This window comes from Miniopterus schreibersii (assembly GCF_964146895.1).
Source record: "Miniopterus schreibersii genome assembly, chromosome: 3".
NCBI lineage: Eukaryota > Metazoa > Chordata > Mammalia > Chiroptera > Miniopteridae > Miniopterus > Miniopterus schreibersii.
The window spans coordinates 4531973-4554961 of record NC_138103.1 but is presented as its reverse complement, the minus strand read 5'-3'; the positions used below and the strand labels follow the sequence as shown (position 1 = coordinate 4554961).

At 40.5% G+C, this 22989-nt stretch overlaps 1 protein-coding gene and 1 pseudogene across 2 annotated transcripts in view; both read left to right on the top strand.

The window, feature by feature from the left end:
- Positions 1-22989, top strand: part of LOC308554459 (phospholipid-transporting ATPase ABCA3-like) — a 244167-nt gene that overhangs the window by 119960 nt on the left and 101218 nt on the right. The window contains exon 11 of the mRNA XM_081131699.1: positions 2092-2209. Within this exon, the coding sequence (XP_080987825.1) occupies positions 2092-2209 (118 nt within the window). The remainder of the gene's footprint in view (positions 1-2091; positions 2210-22989) is intronic.
- Positions 6130-8507, top strand: LOC308554790 (nucleolar complex protein 3 homolog pseudogene; annotated as a pseudogene). Its single transcript has one exon. The product of its transcript is annotated as a nucleolar complex protein 3 homolog pseudogene (transcript).

The following is a 22989-nucleotide window of genomic DNA, read 5'->3' as shown; positions in this document are numbered from 1 at the left end:
GCCCTGTGAATCTTAAAATGTTCTAGTCTGGCTGGTGGGAACAGGCAGCCTTCCTGGCCCCAGCTGAGTGCCAAGGACTGTTCCCTCTAATCCTTAAATGGTTCTTTCTCCATCCTCAGGTAGTTTCCTCACATGCATATATTGATCATTTTTTATCTGAATACTCTTGGGGTACCCACTTTAGATGTCCAAGAGTATCTCTGAATGCATCTGTCTCCTCTTCAACATTCTCTCCCTTCACCTCACTAGACTCTCATATTTCTGTCTTCAACTCAAGTAGACTGATGGACTCTGCCTGAGTTACTCTCATCTCTGTGTTGGCTTCGAAACTATTTAGGTGAACTGGGGCACTCATGGGGCCTGTTATTTGCTTTCAAATCTCAGGAATCACCATCTATTTTTGCCTGATGTCTATTATAAATAAATATTTGTTTCTCATGTAATACCATCACACCTTGCATTTTTCAGTTCCTTTGTTTTATGCATTATGTTGATCATAATCCATAATTATTTTTATGTACCTTTACTTTTTTGTATCTTCCTTTACCAAAGCTTCATTAAAGTTAGGACTATGTTTCACTTATTTTTAGATATAGCTCTAACACATAGAACAATGCCTGGTATGCAGTGGGCATTTGGTAAATAGTTTTTGAATGAAGAATGGTCATCCATGCTCTGAATTAATTACTTGGAGTTCATGACTTAATGCATACAGTAGTTAATAGCATTGAAGTGTAAGGTTATATTCAGGTTTCTGGTTTGAACATCTTAGTGAATTGGGGGGGGGGGGTATTCACTAACCTAGGGAGTACAGTTAAGGACTATAAATTCAGGACATGATAATAAGCAGAATTTTAGACATACTGAATTTGAAATATTTATAAATATTTAAACTTACGTTTCTGGTAGACATTTGGAGATACAGAGCTATAGCTTTGGAGAGAGGTTATGACTGAAACAGATTATAGTATTATCAGCATCTATAAGGTAATTGAATTTGTTGGAGAAAATTTGATTCCCTAGGGCAGTCATTTTCAACTGGGGATAATTATGTCCCTCGAGAAGATATCTGACAATATCTGGAGATATTTTGGTGGTTATAACCAAGGAAAAGAGAGGTGAGAAGAGAAGTGCTACTGGCATGTACAGAGTAGAAACCAGGGAAGCTCCTAAACACCCTACAAGTTACAGGAGAGCCCTCCAAAACAAAGAATTATTTAGTACAAAATGTCAATAGTGCTGCTGTTGAGATGCCCAGAGTTTGTAGACACACTCTCCTAGTGTTGTCAATTTGCCAAAACTAGGGCTTCCTTCTGAGGTTTCTCCTACATTGCAAAAGAGAACCCATGAACTGCATTTCCCAAAATTTCCTTCTCTGCTTTCCGGTTAGGATTTGCCAATGAGAGGCACCTACAGGTAGTTTAGATTCACCTAAGTAAGCTCTTGGGAACCACAGGATTTCTAATTTCAGACTAAAGTATTAGGAGTTTCCAAGAGACACTTTAGTAGAGTTTTCAGATATGTTCTGTAAAGGACTGGATAAATATGGTAGGGCCATGGGCCACAAAACCATGTCTAGTGATATTCTTTTTTATTATTTTTTAACAAGCCTTTTAAAGTATAAAAAACATTCTTACAAAAACAGCTGTACAAAAACAGATAATGAGCCATATATGAGTTTGCCAACTCCTGCTTAGATAATAAAACTTCTGGGCATGCTCTTGTGAATCATCCAACTTCTGGCTGAAATAAGGGCATCAACTTTTCTGATCGTTGGTGGCAGATTCTGGGAGCTTTTCCAGCTCTTGATACAGTTGAATAAGCCCATAAGTACTACATTACAGTCTTCATACATAAAATATAGAGAGGTCTTCTTTTTATTACCAAATATAGATAGATAGACATACCACTGTGCCTTCACACTTATTTTGACTAATACACAAACTCAATACAACCTGCAAATATTGTTTCTTGTTCAAAATATTATACCTGACGATATAATGTTGATTCTTCTAAGAATAGAGGATATGAGCATTTGTCTTTCATAAGTGATAGTGACAGGTATCAAGTTATTTTTCTTTCATTTCATAGGAATTTGGTGACAAAGTAGCAGTAAATGACCTGTCTTTGAATTTATATAAGGAGCAGATCACTGTTATTCTAGGAGAAAATGGGTCAGGAAAAACCACGATCTTATCTCTTCTCACAGGTATGTATTAACTCTGGCCAGAAGTTAGGTTCCTTCTAAGACTAAATCAATCAACAACTTGTGGTGTTGAGTATGTTATTTCAGTGTTAGTGTTATCACAGTTTCAATTATTTACAACCAAGATGCTTGATGTGCTGTAATAAATTCATTCATTTATTCAATGAAAAATTTTATATGCTAATTTATTTATAAGAATTTATAATACAGAGGTGATTACAAGGCTGTTACACTCAACTTTATAATCTTATGGAAATACAGACAAAAAACTTGAAACTTATACCATATGTAAGAAGGTAGATATTATATGTAGGATGCTATTTACCCAACAGAACGACACCTAACCTGTTTTGGTGATGAGGAATAGGAAAGTGACATCAATCTGAGGCAAATACAAGGTATAAAGGGCTATGAAGGGAAAGAAAGAAGAATATCATAGACGTAAGCAAAGACCAGGAGGCTTAAAAGCAGAGATCATCTGTATAACTAGATCAGATGAGGAATTTCATGGCAAAAGATGAAGCTGGATGAATAATCGAAAGGTCAAATCAGAAAAGGCTTTAGGGAAGCCATGCTATGAAGTCTACAATTTATGCTGAGAGCAGTGAGAAGCTATGGCAGAAAATTTTATGAAGGTTTATACTTTAGAAACATTACATTCACCAGGAAGGAGAATAGATAAGGAACACTAGGGACCATTAGAATAGTGAATTCCGTGTTGTGTGTTAAATTAGTGTAATTCATAGAGGCTGGAGCAGGGCTGAACCTAGTAATTGAGATAAAATAGCTTCTTTTTTGATACAAAAGTAATGGCAAAACTAAGTCAGGAGGGGAAGACAGTATCCACATTCTCTATGTATTTGAACTGACACCCTCTAAATCTTAGTTAAAACTGTTCTTTAAAAAATGACTTCTTGGTTAACATCACAAGGTTATGATTTACCCTCATGATGACATATGAAAAATATATATAGTAGATATGCTTTTCAAAAGTTATCTTGCAACAAACTCCATGCTTTACATATTATATCAGAACACATATTATGCACTTTCTTATCTGCATGTGCTCATACCCTTTCTCTCATTGGGAATGCCTAAATCAACTCTCCACCCATGAAACTCCTATTCATACACCAAGATGCAGCTAAAAAGCAACCATCTAGAGCATAATGGCAGAGGAGGTAGCTCTAACTTCCAGTCCCTTCACAAACAAAACTGATAAACAAGCACAAAAATGTCAGAACCAATTTTGTCAGATCTCTGGAAACAGGAAAAGACTTACAGCAATCAAACAATGCTAAATGAAGAAAAAGGCAACTTAGAAACAGTACCAGGTTAGGGTTACATCAGTGATCCGGTGAACTTGGAACCTCCAGGTCCTCATTCCCTACAAAAACACAAGTTAACAGAAATATACAGACAAAAGTACCTTTTTTTTTAAGAACTCTATGTACCAGTTTGGAAGCTACAGTATGCATGTGAATGCATAGCCAATACTAAAAAGGGTAGGAAGTTTGTGGCATTTTCTCACCCTAATCCTTCCCTCACATGACATGGCATGATCAGGAGGAAACTCCCCAATTCAAATTTCCTCCCTTGGAACAGAAAGAAAAGATTGGAACTTGCATCCAATGTTCTGGATTTTCTAAGTGCTTCCCAAGGGATTGGTTTCTCTCACGTCTAATGGAGCACCAATGGGAGTAGCAGCATGGTATGGATGCCAGGTTTAAATCCACAGAAAAAAGAGGCAACGTCTTCAGCACTTTGAATTGCTTTAGACCAGCAGGAAGTCTGAGAATTTCCACAGGAAGCTGTCAAGGGAGTGTCAGAGTACAGGCAGAGAAATAAAATAGAAACTGACACAAAAAACTCTGAGTTAAAATCTTATTTAATTCCAGCTGTATGTACTGGAATTAAAACACACACACAACACCAGAGAAGACACATCCCAGAAAAAGTTTGCAAAGTCCTAAAACTTCCAGCTGGGCTGATTGGTGAAGGACTTCACATGCATGAAGCCTGTCCATAAAAACTGGGAGCAGGAGATTCTAAGATGGCAGCAGATTGAGTGTAAGCTACACTGACACTCTCTCAGGACCAAACTGGAATTACAACTAAAATATAGAAAAACTAGCCTGAATAATCAACTGAAGACTAGCTGGAGAGCACCCTCATAACCAAGGACCTAAAGTGACTGGTAGGAAGTGCAGAGGCGCAAGAGGGCTGGCTGGACGCCCACAGGCAGCAGCTGAAGGTCCCAAGGGATATCTCAGCTGTGGGCGGTTCCCACTGAGAACTCTGGGGTATAAACCTCAAGCTAGGTTTCCCAGCCCAGAGCACTATAACTGAGAAAGGTGACCACATAACATCTGGCAGTGAAAAGCAGCAGGGTTTCTGTCCTCCGAGGGGAGACAGCTTATACTGCAGGCACCCTCTTAAATGCCATTTATATGTGCAACCAGCCACTCACCTTGGGATCCAGCACATACAGGGCAGAGTGGACTAGAGTGGTGTGAGGAAAATCCAGGGTTGCAGGAGCTGCAGATAGAGCTCAGAGGGCAGTCATCTGGATTCCTGTGCTGAGTCATTCCCTCATATGCAGCAGACATACTTCTCAGGCAGACCTTTGCCAGCCAGGCAGTTTTTGCTGGAATCAATTGCCCCACCCACTGGAAAACCTCTCACCCCACCCTGTGGAGTTTGTGCCATTCTCTGGTCTACAGCCTGAGACTTGGGTCAGTTAGCCTACAGGTAGGGGTGGACCTCTGGGTGTTTTGAGTCTTTGCCTGATCTGTTTCTGGACCCTGGCCTTGGAAAAACAGACTTTGGTGTGCATCCTGTTCCTGTCCAAATGCACCCAGCCCCAGCAGAGAGAAAAACAAGACACCCCAGTAGAGGGAACCACAAACCGTGTGTTGTTGATAGCTCCAAACAGGGTACTCAAGGCCAGTCACAAACAGCATCTGACATTGGCCTGCACTTGAGACTCTCCAAAATGACTGAAAGCCCTAGCAGATCTACATAATACATAAGGGGGAAAAATATACACAAAGAGGCAGCCACTATGGGGAGACAAAAGAACAAGCCCAACATGAAAGAACAAGAGAAATCTCCAGAAGGACAGCTAAATGAAATGGAGATAAGCAATCTATCAGATATAGAGTTCGGAATACTCATTGTAAAGATGCTCAAAAGCTTAAGAAAAGAAATTGAGACTATGAAGGAAATTAAGAATGGCATAGCAGAAATAAAGAATACAGTGGAAGGAGTCAACAGCGATTAGAGGAAACTGAGGATCAGATCAGCAAATTAGAAGACAGGGTAGAAAAATCACTCAATCAGAGATCCAAAAAGAAAATACAATTAAAAAACAAGAGGACAGTCTAAGGGAGCTGTGGGACAACATGAAACATAACAATATTTGCATCATAGGAGTGCCAGAGGAGGTTGAAAATAAGAAGGGATAGAGAACCTGTTTGAAGAAATAATGGCAGAAAACTTCCCCAACCTGGTGAAGGAAAAAGTCACACAAGTTCAGGAGGCACAGAGAGTCCCAAGCAAGAAGAACCCAAAGAGGCCCACTCCCAGACACATCATAAAATGCCAAAAATTCAAGACAAAGAGGGACTCTTAAAGGCAGCAAGAGAAAAGCAATCTGTTACCTACAAAGGAGCTCCCATAAGGCTGTTGGCTGATTTCTTATCAGAAACTACTTGCCAGAAGGGAATGGAATGAAGTATTCAAGGTAATGCAAAGCAAGGATCTGAAACAAAGACTACTCTATCCAGCAAGGCTATTATTCAATATAGATGGTGAGGTTCTGCAGCATAGCGGCTGCAGCATGTGTGTCTCGCAGTTGGGATTCCTGGACTGTCCCTACCCCTGGTGAACTTGTTGCACCGGAACTCCCTTCAGATTCAAGGATGAAGGCGAGAAGAAATAAAAAACAAGTCCCAAGCTTTAGGAAGTTGCTAAAAACTAGTAAAGTCAAACTTGAAAACAAGCTAAAAAATAAGCAATTTAAACAACAAAACAATCTCAAGAAGTACCAAAAAGAACAGAAGAAACTAAGGCAAGCTGTAAAAGATGCTGTGTCTAAAAAACCCATTCCACTGGACAACCCAAAGAAAAAACCACCAGGTAAAAGGATTGAGTGGGAAGAAGAGGAAGCCCTTCCTTTAGATATGATGGATGAAGATGACTTACAGTTAATGAGAGATTTAGGACAAAGAGCGTCTTTTCTAACTTGAGATCTTTCTTCTAGTGAACCTGTTCTCGCCAAGAAATGAAAGCATGAAAATGTTATAGATAAATATGAAAAAATACCAAGATCCCTGCAAACTGAACCAGAGAAGGAATTGATTAACTTGCTTCCTATCAAAGATAAGAGTGGTATAATCCCACAGGCCAGGGTATTGACACTAACCAAGACAAAGAGGATCAAGAAGAGATGGAATTTGAGGAAGAGATCATTGAAGAGCTTACTCAAGAGCTGACCATAGAAGAGCATTTAATTGAGAAAAAGAAGAAACTGCAAGAGAAGAAACAGTATATTGCAGCCTTTGCATCTGCCATATTATCAGATCCAGAAAGTAATGTTAAAAAACTGAAAGAATTATGTTTCATGCTGATGGAACAGGATCCTGATGTTGCTGTTACTGTTCGAAAGCTGGTGGTCGTTTCTCTGATGGAGTTGTTTAAAGACATTATGCCTTCATATAAAATCCGGCTCTGAACAGAAGCAGAAAAATCTACCAAGATCCACAAAAAAACCCAGAAGTTAAGAGACTTTGAAGAAGGCCTGGTTAGCCAATATAAATTTTATTTGGAAAATCTGGAGCAAATGGTTAAAGACTGGAAGCAAAGGAAGCTGAAGAAAAGTAATATAGTTTCATTAAAGGCATACAAGGGCCTGGCAGAAGTGGCTGTGAAGAGCCTGGGTGAGCTGTTGGTGGCTCTGCCTCATTTCAACTTTCACAACAACATCATTGTCTTGATTGTCCCTTTCATGAATGACATGTCAAAATCAATATCTGAAATGTGCTGTGAGGCAGTCAAGACACTTTTTAAACAAGATAAATTAGGCCAAGCTTCCCTTGGAGTAATTAAAGTGATTTCTGGTTTTGTGAAGGGCAGAAATTATGATGTTAGGCCAGAGATGTTAAAACCATTCTTGTGCTTAAAAAGCAAGGAAGTAGACGTAAAGAAAGATACAGAGGACATCAATAAACCAAAAAGTTCATGACTTTCAAGGAAAAGAGAACATATCAAGCATGCAGAGAAAGTGGAAAAAAGCAGAAGAGAAACTAGAGCAAGAGCTGTCAGGAGGCGGAAGCTTTGGAGAGTACTGAGAAAAAACATAAACTGCACATGGAGATGTTGAATATCATGTTTGTGACCTACTTCAGAATAGCGAAGAAGGTCCAGAGGTCCCCTCTCCTGCCAGAAGTTCTAGAAGGTCTTGCCAAGTTCACTTACCTTATAAATGTGGAGTTTTTTGATGATTTACTACATAGTTCTACGTAGTCTCATTGAGTCTGGTGACCTAAGCTATCAAGAAAGTCTTCACTGTATCCAGACTGCTTTTCATATTCTCTCTGGACAAGGTGATGTTCTGAATATTGACCCAATGAAGTTGTACATGCATCGTTACAAAACACTGTTCAAGTTACATTCAGGCACTACCAGCAAAGGGGTTGAGAATTGTGCTCGAGTGCTCGGATGTCATGCTAACCAAGCGCAGAAAGCAGGTTTCTCAGCAGCAAGCCCTTGCCTTCATCAAGCGCCTCTGCACCCTTGCTCTGCATGTTCTTCCCAATTTAAGCATCGGCATTTTAGCAACCAACAGAATATTAATGCCCACTTTCCCCAAAACAGATCTGTTGCTTAACAGTGAGTTGCAGGGAAGCTGGGTTTTCCTTCCCCACCTGGTCGAGCCCAAGTACTGTAATGCTGAGCACACCGCTCTTTGGGAGCTGCATGTGTTGCAGCGACACCCCATTCCATAGTGCGGAGATTGGCAGCTCACCAGGTCGCGGGAGCCCCTTTGGAAGGCTCCAAAGCCCTCAGACCAGAGTTGAGCTGAAGATCCGCTGTAGAACACTTTGAGGCTTACAGCATGGCAGCAATGATGTTCAGTCCTCCTGCTGAAACTTCAAGCTCCAAAAGGAAGGATAAAGTTTTACAAGGAGATTCATTTTTGAATGAAGATTTAAATCAACTAACCAAAAGGCTTTGCAATGAAGTTGCTATTCAGTTGCCTCTGGATTTCACCAAGTATTTGAAAACATCGCTATGGTAGCAGAGTGAAGAGCCGGTGGACTTTCCTGTGCACTTGTGTATTTGTGAGATGCACATGAAGATAATGGTTAATTTAGGACCTTCTCTTCTTATACAAGGGAAACTTCCTAGAACATTAACAGGGGAGGAGGAATTACCATTTGCGTCGCACAGGATTCTGCCCTGATTCTGAAAATGTCCTTTTATTAAGGAAGGAGAATCAGAAGCCTTTTCCTTCCCTCATATTTGGAAACTTCTTTCTTTTTTTTTCTTTTTTTTGTAATTACTAGCATCTATTATATATTTTTTTATTTCATTTTTGTTTAAAATATTACAGATGTCCCTTTTTGTCCCCAATGCCCCTTCCACCCCGTCCCATCCCCCTCCCCAGTCCCTCGCCACACCATTGTCCATGTCCTTGGGTTGTGCATATATGCATATAAATTCTTTGGTTACTCTCTCTCCCTCCCTCCACCCACCCGCCTTCCTCCATCCCTTTGACATTTGTCAGTCTGATCTATGCTTCCATGTCATTGAATCTATTCTGTTCATCAGTTTATTAAGTTCTTTAGATTCCACATATAAGCGAGATCATGTGATGTTTGTCTTTCTCTGCCTGGCTTATTTCACTTAGCATAATTTTCTCCAGGTCCATCCATACTGTCCCAAAGGGTACGAGATCCTCCATCTTTACAGTTGCATAGTATTCCATGGTGTAAATGTCCCACAGCTTTTTTATCCACTCATCTACTGATGGGCACTTGGGCTGTTTCCAGATCTTAGCTATTGTAAACTGCGCTGCTATGACCATAGGGGTGCATATATCCTTTCTGACTAGTGTTTCAGGATTCTTAGGATACATTCCTAGGAGTGGAATCAGTGAGTCAAAAGGCAGCTCCATTTTTAATTTTTTGAGGAACCTCCATACTGTTTTCCATAGTGGCTGCCCCAGTCTGCATTCCCACCAGCAGTGTACCAGGGTTCCCCTTTTTCCACACCCTCACCAGCAGGAGTCATTTGTTGATTTGTTGATGGAGCCATTCTGACAGGTGTGAAGTGATACCTCATTGTGGTTTTAATTTGCATCTCTCTGATGATTAGCCACGTTGAGCACTTTCTCATGTGTCTCTTGGCCATCTGTATGTCCTCTTTGGAGAAGTGTCTATTCAGGTCCTTTGCCCATTTCTTAATTGGGTTGCTTATCTTCCTCTTGCTGAGTAGTATGAGTTCTTTGTACACTTTAGAAATTAGTCCCTTATCAGATACATCCTTGACAAATATGTTTTCCCAGACCGTGGGGTTCCTTTGTATTTTGAGGCTGTTTTCTTTTGCTGTGCAGAAGCTTTTTAGTTTGATGCAGTTCCATATGTTTATTTTTTCTCTTGTTTCTCTTGCTCTAGAGGATTTACCAGTGAAAATTCCACTATGTGGGATGTCTTTACTGCCTATGTCTTTACTGCCTATGTTTTCTTCCAAGATTTTTGTGGTTTCGTGACTTACATTTAACTCTTTTATCCATTTTGAGTTTATTTTTGTGTATGGTAAAAGTTGGTGGTGGCCCGGCCAGGTGTGGCTCAGTGGTTGAGTGTCGACCTAGGATCCAGACTATCAGGGTTCGATTCCCTGTCAGGGCACATGCCCTGGTTGCGAGCTAGCCGATCAATGACTCTCTCATCATTGATGTTTCTATCTCTCTCTCTCCCTCTCCTTTCCTCTCTCTGAAATCAATAAAGATATATTTTAAAAAATTTAATAAATAAATAAATAAATAAATAAATAAATAAATAAATAAATAAAAAAGTTGGTAGTCTAGTTTCATTTTTTTGCATGTATCTGTCCAATTTTCCCAGCACCACTTATTGAAGATGCTGTCTTTACTCCATTGGACGTTCTTGCCTCCTTTGTCAAATGTTAACTGACCATAATGGTGTGGGTCTATTTCTGGGGTCTCTGTTCTGTTCCATTGATCTGTATGCCTGTTGTACCAATACCAGACCATTTTGATTACAATGGCTTTGTAATACAGATTGAAGTCCGGTAATGTGATCCCTCCCACTCTGTTCTTTTTTCTCAATATGGCTGCAGCTATTCGGGGTCTTTTTTGGTTCCAGATAAATTTTTGAAATGTTTGTTCTAGGTCTGTGAAATATGCAGTTCATATTTTAATAGGAATTGCATTGAATTTATAAATTGCTTTGGGTAGTTTGGACATTTTAATGATATTAATTCTTCCAATCCATGAGCATGGTATATTCTTCCACTTGTTTAAATCTTCCTCTATTTCTTTTTTCAGTGTCACATAGTTTTCCGAGTAGAGGTCTTTTACATCCTTGGTTAAGTTTATTCCTAGGTATCTTATGTTTTTAGTTGCAATGGTAAATGATATTGTTTTTTTAGTTTCTATCTCTGAAAGTTCATGTTGCTGTATAAGAATGCCATTGATTTCCAGATGTTGATTTTGTATCCAGCTACCTTGCCAAATTTGTTTATCAAATCTCATAGTACTTTGATGGAGTCTTTAGGGTTTTCTATGTACAATATCATGTCATCTGCAAATAATGACAGTTTTACTTCCTCCTTTCCACTTTGGATACCTTTTATGTTTTCTTCCTCTCTGATGGCTGTGGCCAAGAACAGGCATATGGATCAGTGGAACAGAACAGAGAACCCAGAAATTGACCCACACCATTACGCTCAATATTTGACAAAGGAGGCAAGAGCATACAATGGAGTAAAGGCAGTCTCTTCAATAAGTGGTGTTGGGAAAATTGGACAGGTACATGCAAAAAAATGAAACTAGATCACCAGCTTAAACCGTACACAAGCATAAACTCAAAATGGATAAAAGACTTAAACCTAAGGTGTGAAACCATAAAAGTCCTGGAAGAAAACATAGGCAGTCAAATCGCAGACATCTCTTGTGTCAATATTTTGTAGCGTCAGAGAGTTTATTAGTTTTTCTTGTTTTCTGAGGTAGGCATGTAGTTCTATGAACTTCCCTCTCAGGACTGCTTTCATTGTGTCCCATAGATTATAGGTTGTTGTGTGTTCATTTTCATTTGTTTCCAGAAAGTTTTTTATTTCTTCCTTGATCTCATTGGTAACCCATTCATTGTTTAATAACATACTATTTAGCCCCCATGTGTTTGAATGTTTTGAGTATTTTTATTGTGGTTGATTTCTAATTTCATACCATTGTGATCTGAAAAGGTGCTTGATATGATTTTAATCTTCTTGAATTTGTACAGACTCATTTTGTGTTCTAAAATGTGATCTGTCTTTGAGAATGTCCTGTGTGCACTTGAGAAGAATGAATATTCTGCAGCTCTGGGGTGGAATGTTCTGTAATTGTCAATTAAATCTATCTGATCTAGTGTGTTGTTTAAGGTCGCTCTTTCGTTGTTGATTTGTTTTCTGGAAGACCTATTCATTTATCTCAGTGGGGTATTAAAGTCCCCTGTTATGACTGTATTGCTGTCTATCTCTCCCTTCAAGTCCTCCAACACCTGTTTTATATATTTGGGTGCACCTATATAGGGGGCAAATCTGTTTACCAGGGTTATATCCTCTTGCTGTATTTATCCCTTTAGTATTATGTAGTGGCCTTTTCTGTCTCTTATTATGGCCTTTGCTTTGAAGTCTATTTTTCAAATATAAGTATTGCTATCCCTGGGTTTTTTTTGTTTACTTTTGTGTGGAATATTTTTTTCCATCCCTTCACTTTCAGGCTCTGTGAATCTTTTGTTCTGGGGTGGGTCTCTTGTAGACAGCATATATTTGGGTCATGTTTTCTTATACATTCAGCTACCCTATGTCTTTTGATTGGAGCATTTTATCCATTTACATTTAAGGTTATTATTGATAGGTACTTATTTATTGCCATTTTTATTCTTTATGCCTATGTTTCTCTATATATATTTCTTATTATTATTACAGCAGTCCCTGTAACATTTCTTGCAGTGCTGGTTTGGTGGTAATTACCTCCTTTAGCCTTTTTTTGTCTGGGAAGCTCTTTATTTCACTATCTATTTTGAATGATAGCCTTGCTGGATAGTATTGTCTTGTTTCAGATCCTTGCTTTTCATTGCCTTGAATACTTTATGCCATTTCCTTCTGGCCTGTAGTGTTTCTGTTGAGAAATCATCTGACAGCCGTATGGGAGCCCTCTTGTAGGTCTCTCACTGTCTTTTTCTTGTGGTCCTTATGATTCTCTTTGTCCTTAACATAATGCCATTTTAATTATGATGTGTTTTGGAGTGGGTCTCTTCGGGTTCATCTTGATTGGTACCCTCTGTGCCTCCTGAACTTCTGTGGCTTTTTCCTTTACTAGCCTAGGGAAGTTTCTGTCATTGTTTCTTCCCACAGGTTCTCTATCCCTTGCTCACTTTCTTCTCCCTTGTTACCCCTATGATGTGGGTTTCTTTTCATGTTGTCCCAAAATTTCCTTAAACTATCACATGCTTTTTAAGTATTTTTACTTTTTGCTGCTTTGATTGTTTTTTTCTACCTTATCTTCTAATTCATTTATTCAGTCCTCTGCTTCATGGAGCCTGCTTTTAATTCCTTTGTGCATATTCTTGATGTCAGACGTAGTATTCTTCATTTTGCCTGGTTCATAGTCATTTTTTTTCATGCCGACATAGCTTTTACTGTTTCTTGTAGTTACCCCTAAGTTCCTGGAAATTCCCGTTAAGTTTCTTGTAGTTCTCATTAAGTTTCTTGAGCATCTTTATAACCATTACACTGAACTCTATGTCTGATAACTTGCTTACTTCCATCTCATCTAGTTTTTTTCTGGTGATTCCTCCTTTTCTTTAATTTAGGGGCTGTTTCATGTCTCCCCATTTTAGTTGTCTCTTTGTATCTATGTATTAGACATATTTGCTATGACTCCCAGTCTTTTGGAGTGAACTTTTGTATTAAATGTCTCCTGGAACCCGGTGGTGTATTTTTCTTGTACTACTGAGCTGTATGCTCTAGGCATGTCCCTTTTGTTGGTTATTTGGACCTTTCTGTTGTGATGGGGCCTAGATTGTTGTTGTCCCATTTGTGGGAGGACTCTCCTCTCAGGCTGGCTAACTGTGGGGCTCAGCCACTACCATGTCGTGTGAGCTGTTATACAGGTGCTGACAGGACAAAAGAAAACTGACAGGAAACAAAAAGGAACATACAAAATATACCGACAACTACAATGAAAACAACCCAAGAGAAAAAAGAATTAGGAGAGCGAAGAAAGAACACAAATACTAGGGCAAAAAAGAAAGAGAGAAAAGTATATTATTGCTAACAGTAAAAAACATAAATAATAAAGAAACTTCTGGGAGATTAAAGGGGCAGAAAATAGATTTTGAAAGGAAAAAAGGGGAGAAAAAAAATAAGTAGAGAATAGGAATAGGAATATGATAAAAGAAAAAACAAGAAGACAGAGCAAGGGAAGAATCAAGATGGCAGTGTAGGTAACAGCTGTACCCACCACCTCCTGCAACCACATCAAAACTAACAACTAAAATACAGCACAACCATCACTCAGAACCTCCTGAAATCTAGCTGAACAGAAGCCCTTCAACCAGGGAACTGAAAAAGCATCGAGAAGTGTAGGAGGGGCAGAGACGAGGGTGGATAGGGGCTGAATCACAGAGACACCTCCGGGAGCCCACACCCGGTGCTGCGGTTTAAACCTGGGAGGGATATCTCAGCGGTGGAGATTTCCGGAGGAATGAAGGGTCCCAGCCCCAAATCAGGCCCCCCAGCCCAGGGCTCCAGGGCTGGGAAGAGAAATCTCCACAACATCGGGCTGTGAAAACCAGAGGGGACCGTTGCTGAGGGTCCTGGAGGGTGTGGGAGTCCCAGGAAGCTCCTCTTAAAGGGCTAGTGCACAGACTCAGACAAGCTCCCTCTGAGCCCCAGCACCAGGCAGCAGCTTGAAGGATCATGGGAAACTTGGGGAGGATCTAACCTGCCTGAGATTGGGGCTAGAGGTGGAGGGGCAGCTTTCTCCCAGGCAGAAGAGCTGGCAGAGGCCATTGCTCCTTTGAGGAGCTCTCCCCCACACACACAGCTGGCATGGCAGGTGCCATATTTGAATCTCTAACACCTGACCCACACCTTTGGCCCCTCCCCATTGGTTCCCAGAGGCCTTGCCACTCCCTACCTGCAAGCTCATCCAAGCCATTTTCAGTGGCTTTTCTGTGCAAGTGGCCTCTCAAGACTTATGCTTAGGACTTTCCTAAAATCTCTCAAACAAGCAGCAGGGTGCATCATACGTCTTGATAAGTGGCCCCAGGCCGGGCACTAGTGGCAGCCAACTACGGTTTGCTGTATAGCTCATGCTGGGTGGCCCTGGGCTAGGCACTGGCAGAGGCTGACTTTGCACTTCCCTGGAAGCCCCAGAGACAGTACACCTGGTGGCCAGATTTGACCACACTGGATTATAACCCTACCACATCCATGAGTGACACACTCAAGGGGCACATTTGGTGAACACCAAAGCCCCACTGAAGTAAATCTTGATCCATAGGGGTGTCTCCAGCACAGCAGTTCTTTGGCTGCAGTTGCAGCTGGTCCTCACAGCTGATTGGCCTGGGGGTCAATTCCTCCCAGTGACGCCAACAGCAACCAAGGCTTGACTACAACAGGACAGAGCACACAGCCCACAGCCCACACAGGGGAGCACCTAGAAGGCCCAGCTCAGGTGACTGGGGAGGCTGAGCCACTCTACAAATTCCAGGAGACATAGCAGCTCTAACTAATACAGAGAAACAAACACCAGGAAGCAGCCAAAATGTCGAGGCAAAAAAACGTTGCAAAGGAAAGAACAGAAGAAATCTCTAGAAGATGAACTAAATGAAATAGATCCAAGCAAGCTAACAGTTACAGGGTTCAGAATTTTGTTTATAAGGATGCTCAAGCATATGATTATAAAAATAACTGAAAAAATCAATAACACAATAAAGTACCAATTTGAAATGAAGGCTACATGAACTGAAATGAAGAATAATTTACAGGGAATCAACAGTAGAGTAGAGGATGCTGAGAATCAAATCAGCAATTTGGAACATGAGGAAACAAAAAACACCCAACCAGAAGAGCAAAAAGAAAAAAGAATCCAGAAATATGGAGACAGCGTAAGGAGCCTCTGGGACAGCTTCAAGAGGCCCAACATTCATATTATTGGGGTTACTTAAGGGGAAGAAAGAGAGCAAGAAATTGAAACCTATTTGAAAAATAATTACAGAAAACTTCCCCTACCTGGGGAAAGAAATAGATTTACAAGTCCACGAAGCACAGAGGGTCCCAAAGAGGCCCACAGCAAGATACATCATAATTGAAATGCCAAAGGTTAAAGACAAGGAGAGAATCTTAAAAGCAGCAAGAGAAAAGCAGTTAGTTACCTGCAAGGGAGCACCCATACAACTGTCTGTTGATTTCTCAACAGAAACATTGCAGGCCAGAAGGGAGTGGCAAGAAATATTCAAAGTGATGAAAAACACAGAACTACAACCAAGATAGCTCTACCCAGCAAAGCTATCACTTAGAACTGAAGGTCAGATAAAGAGCTTCAAAGATAAGAAAAAGCTAAAGGAGTTCATCACCACCAGACCAGCACTACAGGAAATGTTGAAGGGTCTTCTTTAAGAAGAACCTAATGAACAAAAGAATTGGGCAGCTTATGATGTCCGAGGCTCACTGTTTTTATGTTGATTTCAGACCTCCTGGGAGGCACTTTTGTGTCAGCCAATGTCAGCAGCTGTCCAAGTTGCTGCTCTCAGTGTCCTTTTGTAGCTGGCCAGACTAAGGATCTCTGAGGATCCTCTGCCTGTCAGCTACTCTGCCTCCCCCTGCAGTTGCCTGTTCTTTCTCCAGTGTCTTCCGAAGAGAAGAGCATCATTAGAGTGGAAGCAGTCTAGGGTAACTAGGGCTAGTGGGCCCCTTACTTAGAGATTTCACCATCAGGCACTTACTAAGGGGAAATTAATCTCTGTTTCAAAGCCAACTCTTCAGTCTCTACCATATCCTCCAACTCTTGTTTTCTCCTAAAATGGCCTGAATACAGCCGGCTTGCCTTTTCTGTATAGGCAGTTTCAGCTGACCTGGGCTCAGTGGGTTTGATCAAAAGAGTCTTCAGTGAGCATGTTGCCTGCCCTGCCAAGGAGTGGTGTTAAGCCTTTTCTTCTGGTCCCAAACAATAGTCCCTGACAGTCTTATTTTTGGAATGTCTTTTTCTAAGCTGTTCCCCCTTCCCCCACTGAACTGTACCCAGTGGGGGTATCTGGGGCTTCAGAGAGCTGACCAGCCCCTTTCCTGTTGGGGGAGGTGCTCCTAGCCTCCAGGAGAAGTAGATGTAGTCCATCCCTCTTTTCCCAGTACCAGCTGGCTGAACTCACAGGGTCAGCCTCTCCACAATGCAGACACAAAGCCCACCTCTTGCTGGTCTATCTCCCCAATATAAGCCTTCCCGGTGGATGCCGTGAGATGCCATCCAAAAATCAACAACATATAAAGAAACAAACAAGCAGAAAACCTGCTTTATGAAGACCCTGTGTCCTTGCACCTCTGGTCCAAGCTGTGTCTCCCACACAGCTGATCTCAGTAAAGCTGGGGCTGAGATTCCCAGCTCCACTCATGATCCCAGCTGTCTTCAGTTCAGGTCAAAAATCTCTGCTCTGCCCTGACAGCAGCTCCAGCCTCTCTCTGATGGTAGTAGCGCCCTCTTCCCCTCACCTGTGCCACCCAGTTTAGATGCTTTATGGGGCTCTGTGCAATGCCTTTCAGGAAAGCAGACAGTCCATTTAGGACACTGCTGGGTGCAGCTGACAGGCCCCTTATCTATTCTGCAGCCACACACTGCAGCACAACCTTTCCAGCAGTCAGGGCCCGGGGTGAATCTCTCCTGCCAGGGCTGCCAACATTAGGCATGTTCTTTCACTAGGAAGGTACAGAACCCACCTCCCAGGCAGACTGTTCCCCTGGATCCCTCTGCCCAGCAATGCACAGGCTCTCTTCCCACCTCCACTGCTCAGGGTTTGAGATCCCTTCATTTGGATGGCCAGTGCACACTCCCAACGGGAGGGAGCTTTGCAGCCAATACCCCTCAAGCCTAACAGCTGTGCACCATCTCCAGGGGAGCTCCCCCTTTCCAAGACTCCTCCTATCTTACCAGTCTCTACATTGTTTCTTCAGAGCTCCTTAGACAACATATGTCCAATCAGCTATACTTCTCTTGTTTTTTCAGGCTTACTGCATAGTATTTTAGCTGTAAGTCCAGTTTGTGGCTAGGAGCAAGGGCACTCAGCCTCCTGTTAAGAGTGCAGCCATCTTTACTTCCCTCTCTGTTTCTTCTTGATTCAGTCTTGGAGACAATGTTTCTAGGAATTTTTCCAGATTGTGCAATTGATAGCATATAGTTATTTATAATATTTTCTTGTATCTTTTGTATTTTGTGGTGTCAGTTGTTACTTCTCTTTCACTTCTGATTTTATTTATTCATGCTTTCTTTTTTTATGAATCTGGTTAAAGGTTTACCAATTTTGTTTATCTCTTCAAAGAACCAGCTCTTGGTTTTAATGAACTTTTGTATTGTTTTTTTAGACTCCATTTAGTTTATTTCTTCTCTGATCTTTTCTGTTTCATTTTTATACTCACTTTGGACTTTGTTTGTTGTTCTTTTTCTAGTTCCTTTAGGTGTGAGGTTTGTGTATTTGAGATTTTTCTTGTTTCTTGAAGTATTGCTGTGATGGATTTCTTTCTTATGACTGCTTTCAGTGTGCCCCATAGATTTTGGTTGTTGTGTTCCCATTTTCATTTATCTCAAGTTATCTTTTCATTTCTTCCTGATCTCATTGTTAACCCATACATTGTTGAGTAAGATGTTATTTAGCACCCATGTGTTTATGTGTTGTTCAGTTTTCTCATGTAATTGATTTATAGTTTTATTACCACTGTGATGTGAGAAGATGCTTCATATGATTTTGATTTTTTAAAGTTTATTGACATTTGTTTGGTAGCTTAACATGTGGTCTATACTGTAAAATGTTGCCTGTGCACTTGGAAAGAATATATGCTGCTGCTCTAGGTGAAATGCTTTAAAAAATATCAATTAAACTAACCTGGTCCATTGTGTCATTTAAGGCTGCTGCTACCTTGTTGATTTTTTGTCTGGAAGATATATCCATTGGTGTCAATGGGTTATTAAAGTCCCACACTATGATTGTATTAGTTTTTATCTGTCCCTTATATTCATCAATATTTGCTTTATATATTAGATGCTCCTATGTTGGGTGCATAAATGCTTACAAGGGTTATATTCTCTTGTTGGATTGATTCCTTTATCATCTTTATGATGTTTTTCTTTGTTTCATATTGTATCCTATTGTTGAATGTAAGTAGTACTACCCCAGCTTTTTGTCTGTTTGCTTCTATTTTCATGAAATACAATTTCCCATCTCTTTACTTTCATTCTGTATGTATCTTTTTATCTGAAATGGGTCTCTTGCATACAGCATATGTATGGGTCTTTTTTTCCTATCCATACAGTTATCCTGATTGTAGCTTTTAATCTATTTATATTTATTTATTCTTTTCCATCACCTTTTACCCCCTTTATGCCCTCTTCCACCTCCACCCACCCCCCTCACAGTGATTGTTGATAGGCATGTTGTTATTTTTATTTTATTAGTTATATTTATGTTCTTTTTTATAAAGCTATTCTATTAATATTCATTGTAACACTGGTTTAGTGGTGATAAACTTCTTTAGCTTTTTCTTGTCTGGAAACCTCTTTACTCCTCCTTCAATTTCAAATGATACCCTTGCTGATTAGAGTAGTCTTGGTTATAGTTCCTTACTTTTCATCACTTTGAATATTTTGTACCATTTCCTTCTGGCCTAAAAAGTTTCTGTTGAGAAATCAGCTGACAATCTTATGGGAGATCCCTTATAGGTAACTAACTGCTTTTTTCCCTTTTTTTAAGATTCTGTCTTTGTCTTTAACTTCTGCCTTTTTAGTTATGATATGTCTTGGTGTGGGCCTCTTTGGGTTCATCTTGTTTGGGACACTCTCCACTTCCCAGACTTGTATGTCTATTTCCTTTGCCAGATTATGGATTTTTTAGTCATTATTTCCTCAAATAGATTCTCAATTCTTTGCTCTCTCTTTTTTCCTTCTGGCACCCTATGATGCAAATGGACATTGTCCCAGAGGTCCCTTAAACTCTCCTCATTTCTTGGATTCTTTTTTATTTTTTTCTGTTCAGATTGGGTGTTTTTGCTACCTTGTCTTTTATATTGCTGATTTGCTTCATCTAATTTGCTCTTGATTCCTTCTAGAGTATTTTTCATTTCACTTATTGTATTATTCACTTCTGACTTGTTCTTTTTTATGGTTTATATGTCCTTTTTTAGCTTACTATGTCTTTGTTGAAGTTCTCACTGAGTTCCTTGAGCATCCTTGTAACCAGTGTTTTAAACTCTGTATCTGGTAAATTTCTTGCCTGCATTTCATTTAGCTCTTTTTCTGGAGAATTCTCCTTTTCTTTCATTTTAGCCATGTTTTTGTTTTGTTTTGTTTTGTTTTGTTTTAAGTATCCCTATTTTGTCAGCCTCTTTGTCAGCCTCTTATGTATTAAGTAAGTATATCTGCTACTTTTCTCAGTCTTATCAAGATGTCCTTATATAGTAGGCATCCTGTGGAGCCAAGTTGTGCAGTCTTTCTAATCACCTGAGCCAGGTGCTCCAGGAGTGTCCCTTGTGTTGATTTTGTGTACCTTTCTGTTGTAGATGAGTCTTGTCTGCCGTTGGCACCTCCATGGGTGGGATTGACCCTCAGGCTTACTGGCTTTGAGGATTGGCCATGACCACAGCATATAAGCTGTTGTTGCCCCAATGGTGTCTGTTGCCTGCTGAGATTAGCCTTTAGGTGTGTCTCTTTGGCAGCTAATCAGGTGGTGCTCTGTAGTGGTCTGAAGTTGACCACCATGTGTGTGCTTCTGGGGCCTCTTGGTGAAGGGAGGCTCTGGTTCATGTTAGTGCCAGATGTTGCTTGTGATTGCCTGTTAGGAGATACAAAGCAGCCCACAGTTGGTATCTGCCTATGCTAGGCCTAGATGAATGTGGGAGAGGCCATGCTGCAAATCAAGGCCAGCTGCCACAGATACTAGGCGTGGGACACATCAGCCAGAAAAAAGCCCAAGGCATCCCAAAACCTGCCACCACCTACTGGTTGCCTGTAAGGCTCAGCCACTGAAAGTGCCTCATGCTGTATATAAGTTGGGTGAGGTAGCATTTTAAGGATTCACCAGAGTGGAGTGAGTGTTCACCAGGTTGATATGTATTTAGATTTGTCACCAGTGCTGAGCTTAAGGCCACTTAGAAAAGTCTCAGGGTACGCTGAGGCCATTGGATTGGAGGCCTAGGGAACTTTGCAATAGGGCAGGGTTTCAGGGAGTCTTCAGGGTGGAGCTAGTGGAGTTCTCCAGGCTAATGCAGAAATAGGTTTCACTGTGTTGGGTGAGGGCTAAACTGAGGAAAAATGGCATCCATCGGCCACACAGAAATAGGGCTGTACACAGGGACAATGACAGGCATCCCTCCAATCCATTCCCTGAAATCATACAACTCAGCTTTTCCTTGTGCATCTCTGGCACCCCCAAGCTTGAATGGAATTTCTTGAAAATTTTTAAAGAAAGACTGCAGTGTGGGCTCAGGCTGGCACTAAAAGAGGCTTGGGCTATGGGCAAATTGGGGGGAGAGGTCTTAGGGAGTCTTCAAGGTGGAGCTAGCAGAGTTCACCAGGCTAATGAAGATTCACATTTTGTCATTTCTGGATGAGTGTTGACACAAGAAAAATGGCACCTATCTGCAGTGCAGGAGGAGGGACAGTTGTGGCCATCACCCCAGCCCTTGCCCCAGAGCTACACAACTCAGTTTCTTCCTGTATGTCCCTGGCATCCCTTCCCAAAACTGTTGTCCCTTCATTGAAGCCCATGGGTCAGTGCCTGCGAGTGAGAGTTTGTGTGCAGGCCCTTCAAGAGGATGCCTAAATTACCAGCAGCTTTCTGTCTTTTCAAGATGAATAGAATCCCTGATAGTTTTCACAGCCAGATATTATGTGGGCTCCTCTTCCCAGCACTGGTGTTCCGGGCTGGGAGCTTGGCTTGGGGCTGAGACCACTGCTTCACAGGGCCAACCTATGCTGCTGAGATATCCCTCCAGATTCTCCACCACTACATATGGGTGTGGGGCAAGCCCATTTTGTGTTCCTGCCCTTTCTACCAATCTTTAGGTGGTTTCTTCTTTATATCCTTAGTTAAGCTAGTCTTCAAATGATTATCCAGGTTTATTGTTCTATAACAGCAATTTTCAATGGGTTTGCTGCAACAGGCACACAGGTGTGCTGCAAAAAAAAACATGCAATACCTGACTATTTAGTCAGGGGCACTGACTTCTTTTTCCTAAGATTGTCAAATTTGAAAAATGACAACAGCAAACACGATAGCTGTCCAGTATGAATGAATCCAAATTATAACTATATGTTTGTCATATCAGCAAAAATGGTATTTTTTGGTGTGCGGCAGAATTTTAGTAATTAGTTTATGTGTGACATGAGATGAAAAAGGTTGAAAATCACTGTTCTATAATTTAGTTATAATTTTGGTGTAGTCATGGTAGAAGGTGAGTACAGCTGTCCACCTACTCTGCCATCTTACACCTTGAGCTGGATTTATTTCTTTTATTGAAGCATTATTTACAATAACCAAGACATGAAAGCAATCTAAGTATCCTTTGCTGGATGGATGGATAAAGAAAATCTGGAGTTGGTCTTCCTACCAACCTGGATTGTCCCCCTTTAGATTAATCCTGTGTATATAAAATTTCTGTCTTCTTTTAGCTCCTTTTATATAGCAGTTTAACCTTTACCCCTAACTCAGTGGTTCTCAAACTCTGGTCCTCTGACCCTCAGCATCACCTTGGAATGTGTTAGAAATGCAAATTCTTAATGACGGATGAATGGATAAAGTTGACATATGATATACACATACATACATATATACATTTATAAATTGTATATGTAGATAATTCAGCCATAAAAAAGGAAAGAAATCCTGCCATTTGTGGCAACATGGATGGATTTTGAGGGCATTATGCTAAGCAAAATAAATCTGACAGAGAAAGACAAATACCATATGATCTCACATATATATAGAATCTTTTTTAAAAAATTTAACTCATAGATAAAGAGAACAGATTGGTGTTTGCGAGAGGCACGATATAGGGGCTGGGCTAAATGGGCGAAGGAGATCAAAAGTACAAACTTTTAGTTATAAATAAGTTATGGGACTGTAACTATAGTGACTATAGTTAATTTGAAAGTTGCTAAAAGAGGAAATCTTTAAAGTTTTCATCACAAGAAAAAAAATTTGTACTTGTGTATGGTGATGGATGTTAACTATACTAATTGTGGTCATCATTTAATAATAAATACTTACATCTGATCATTATGTTATATA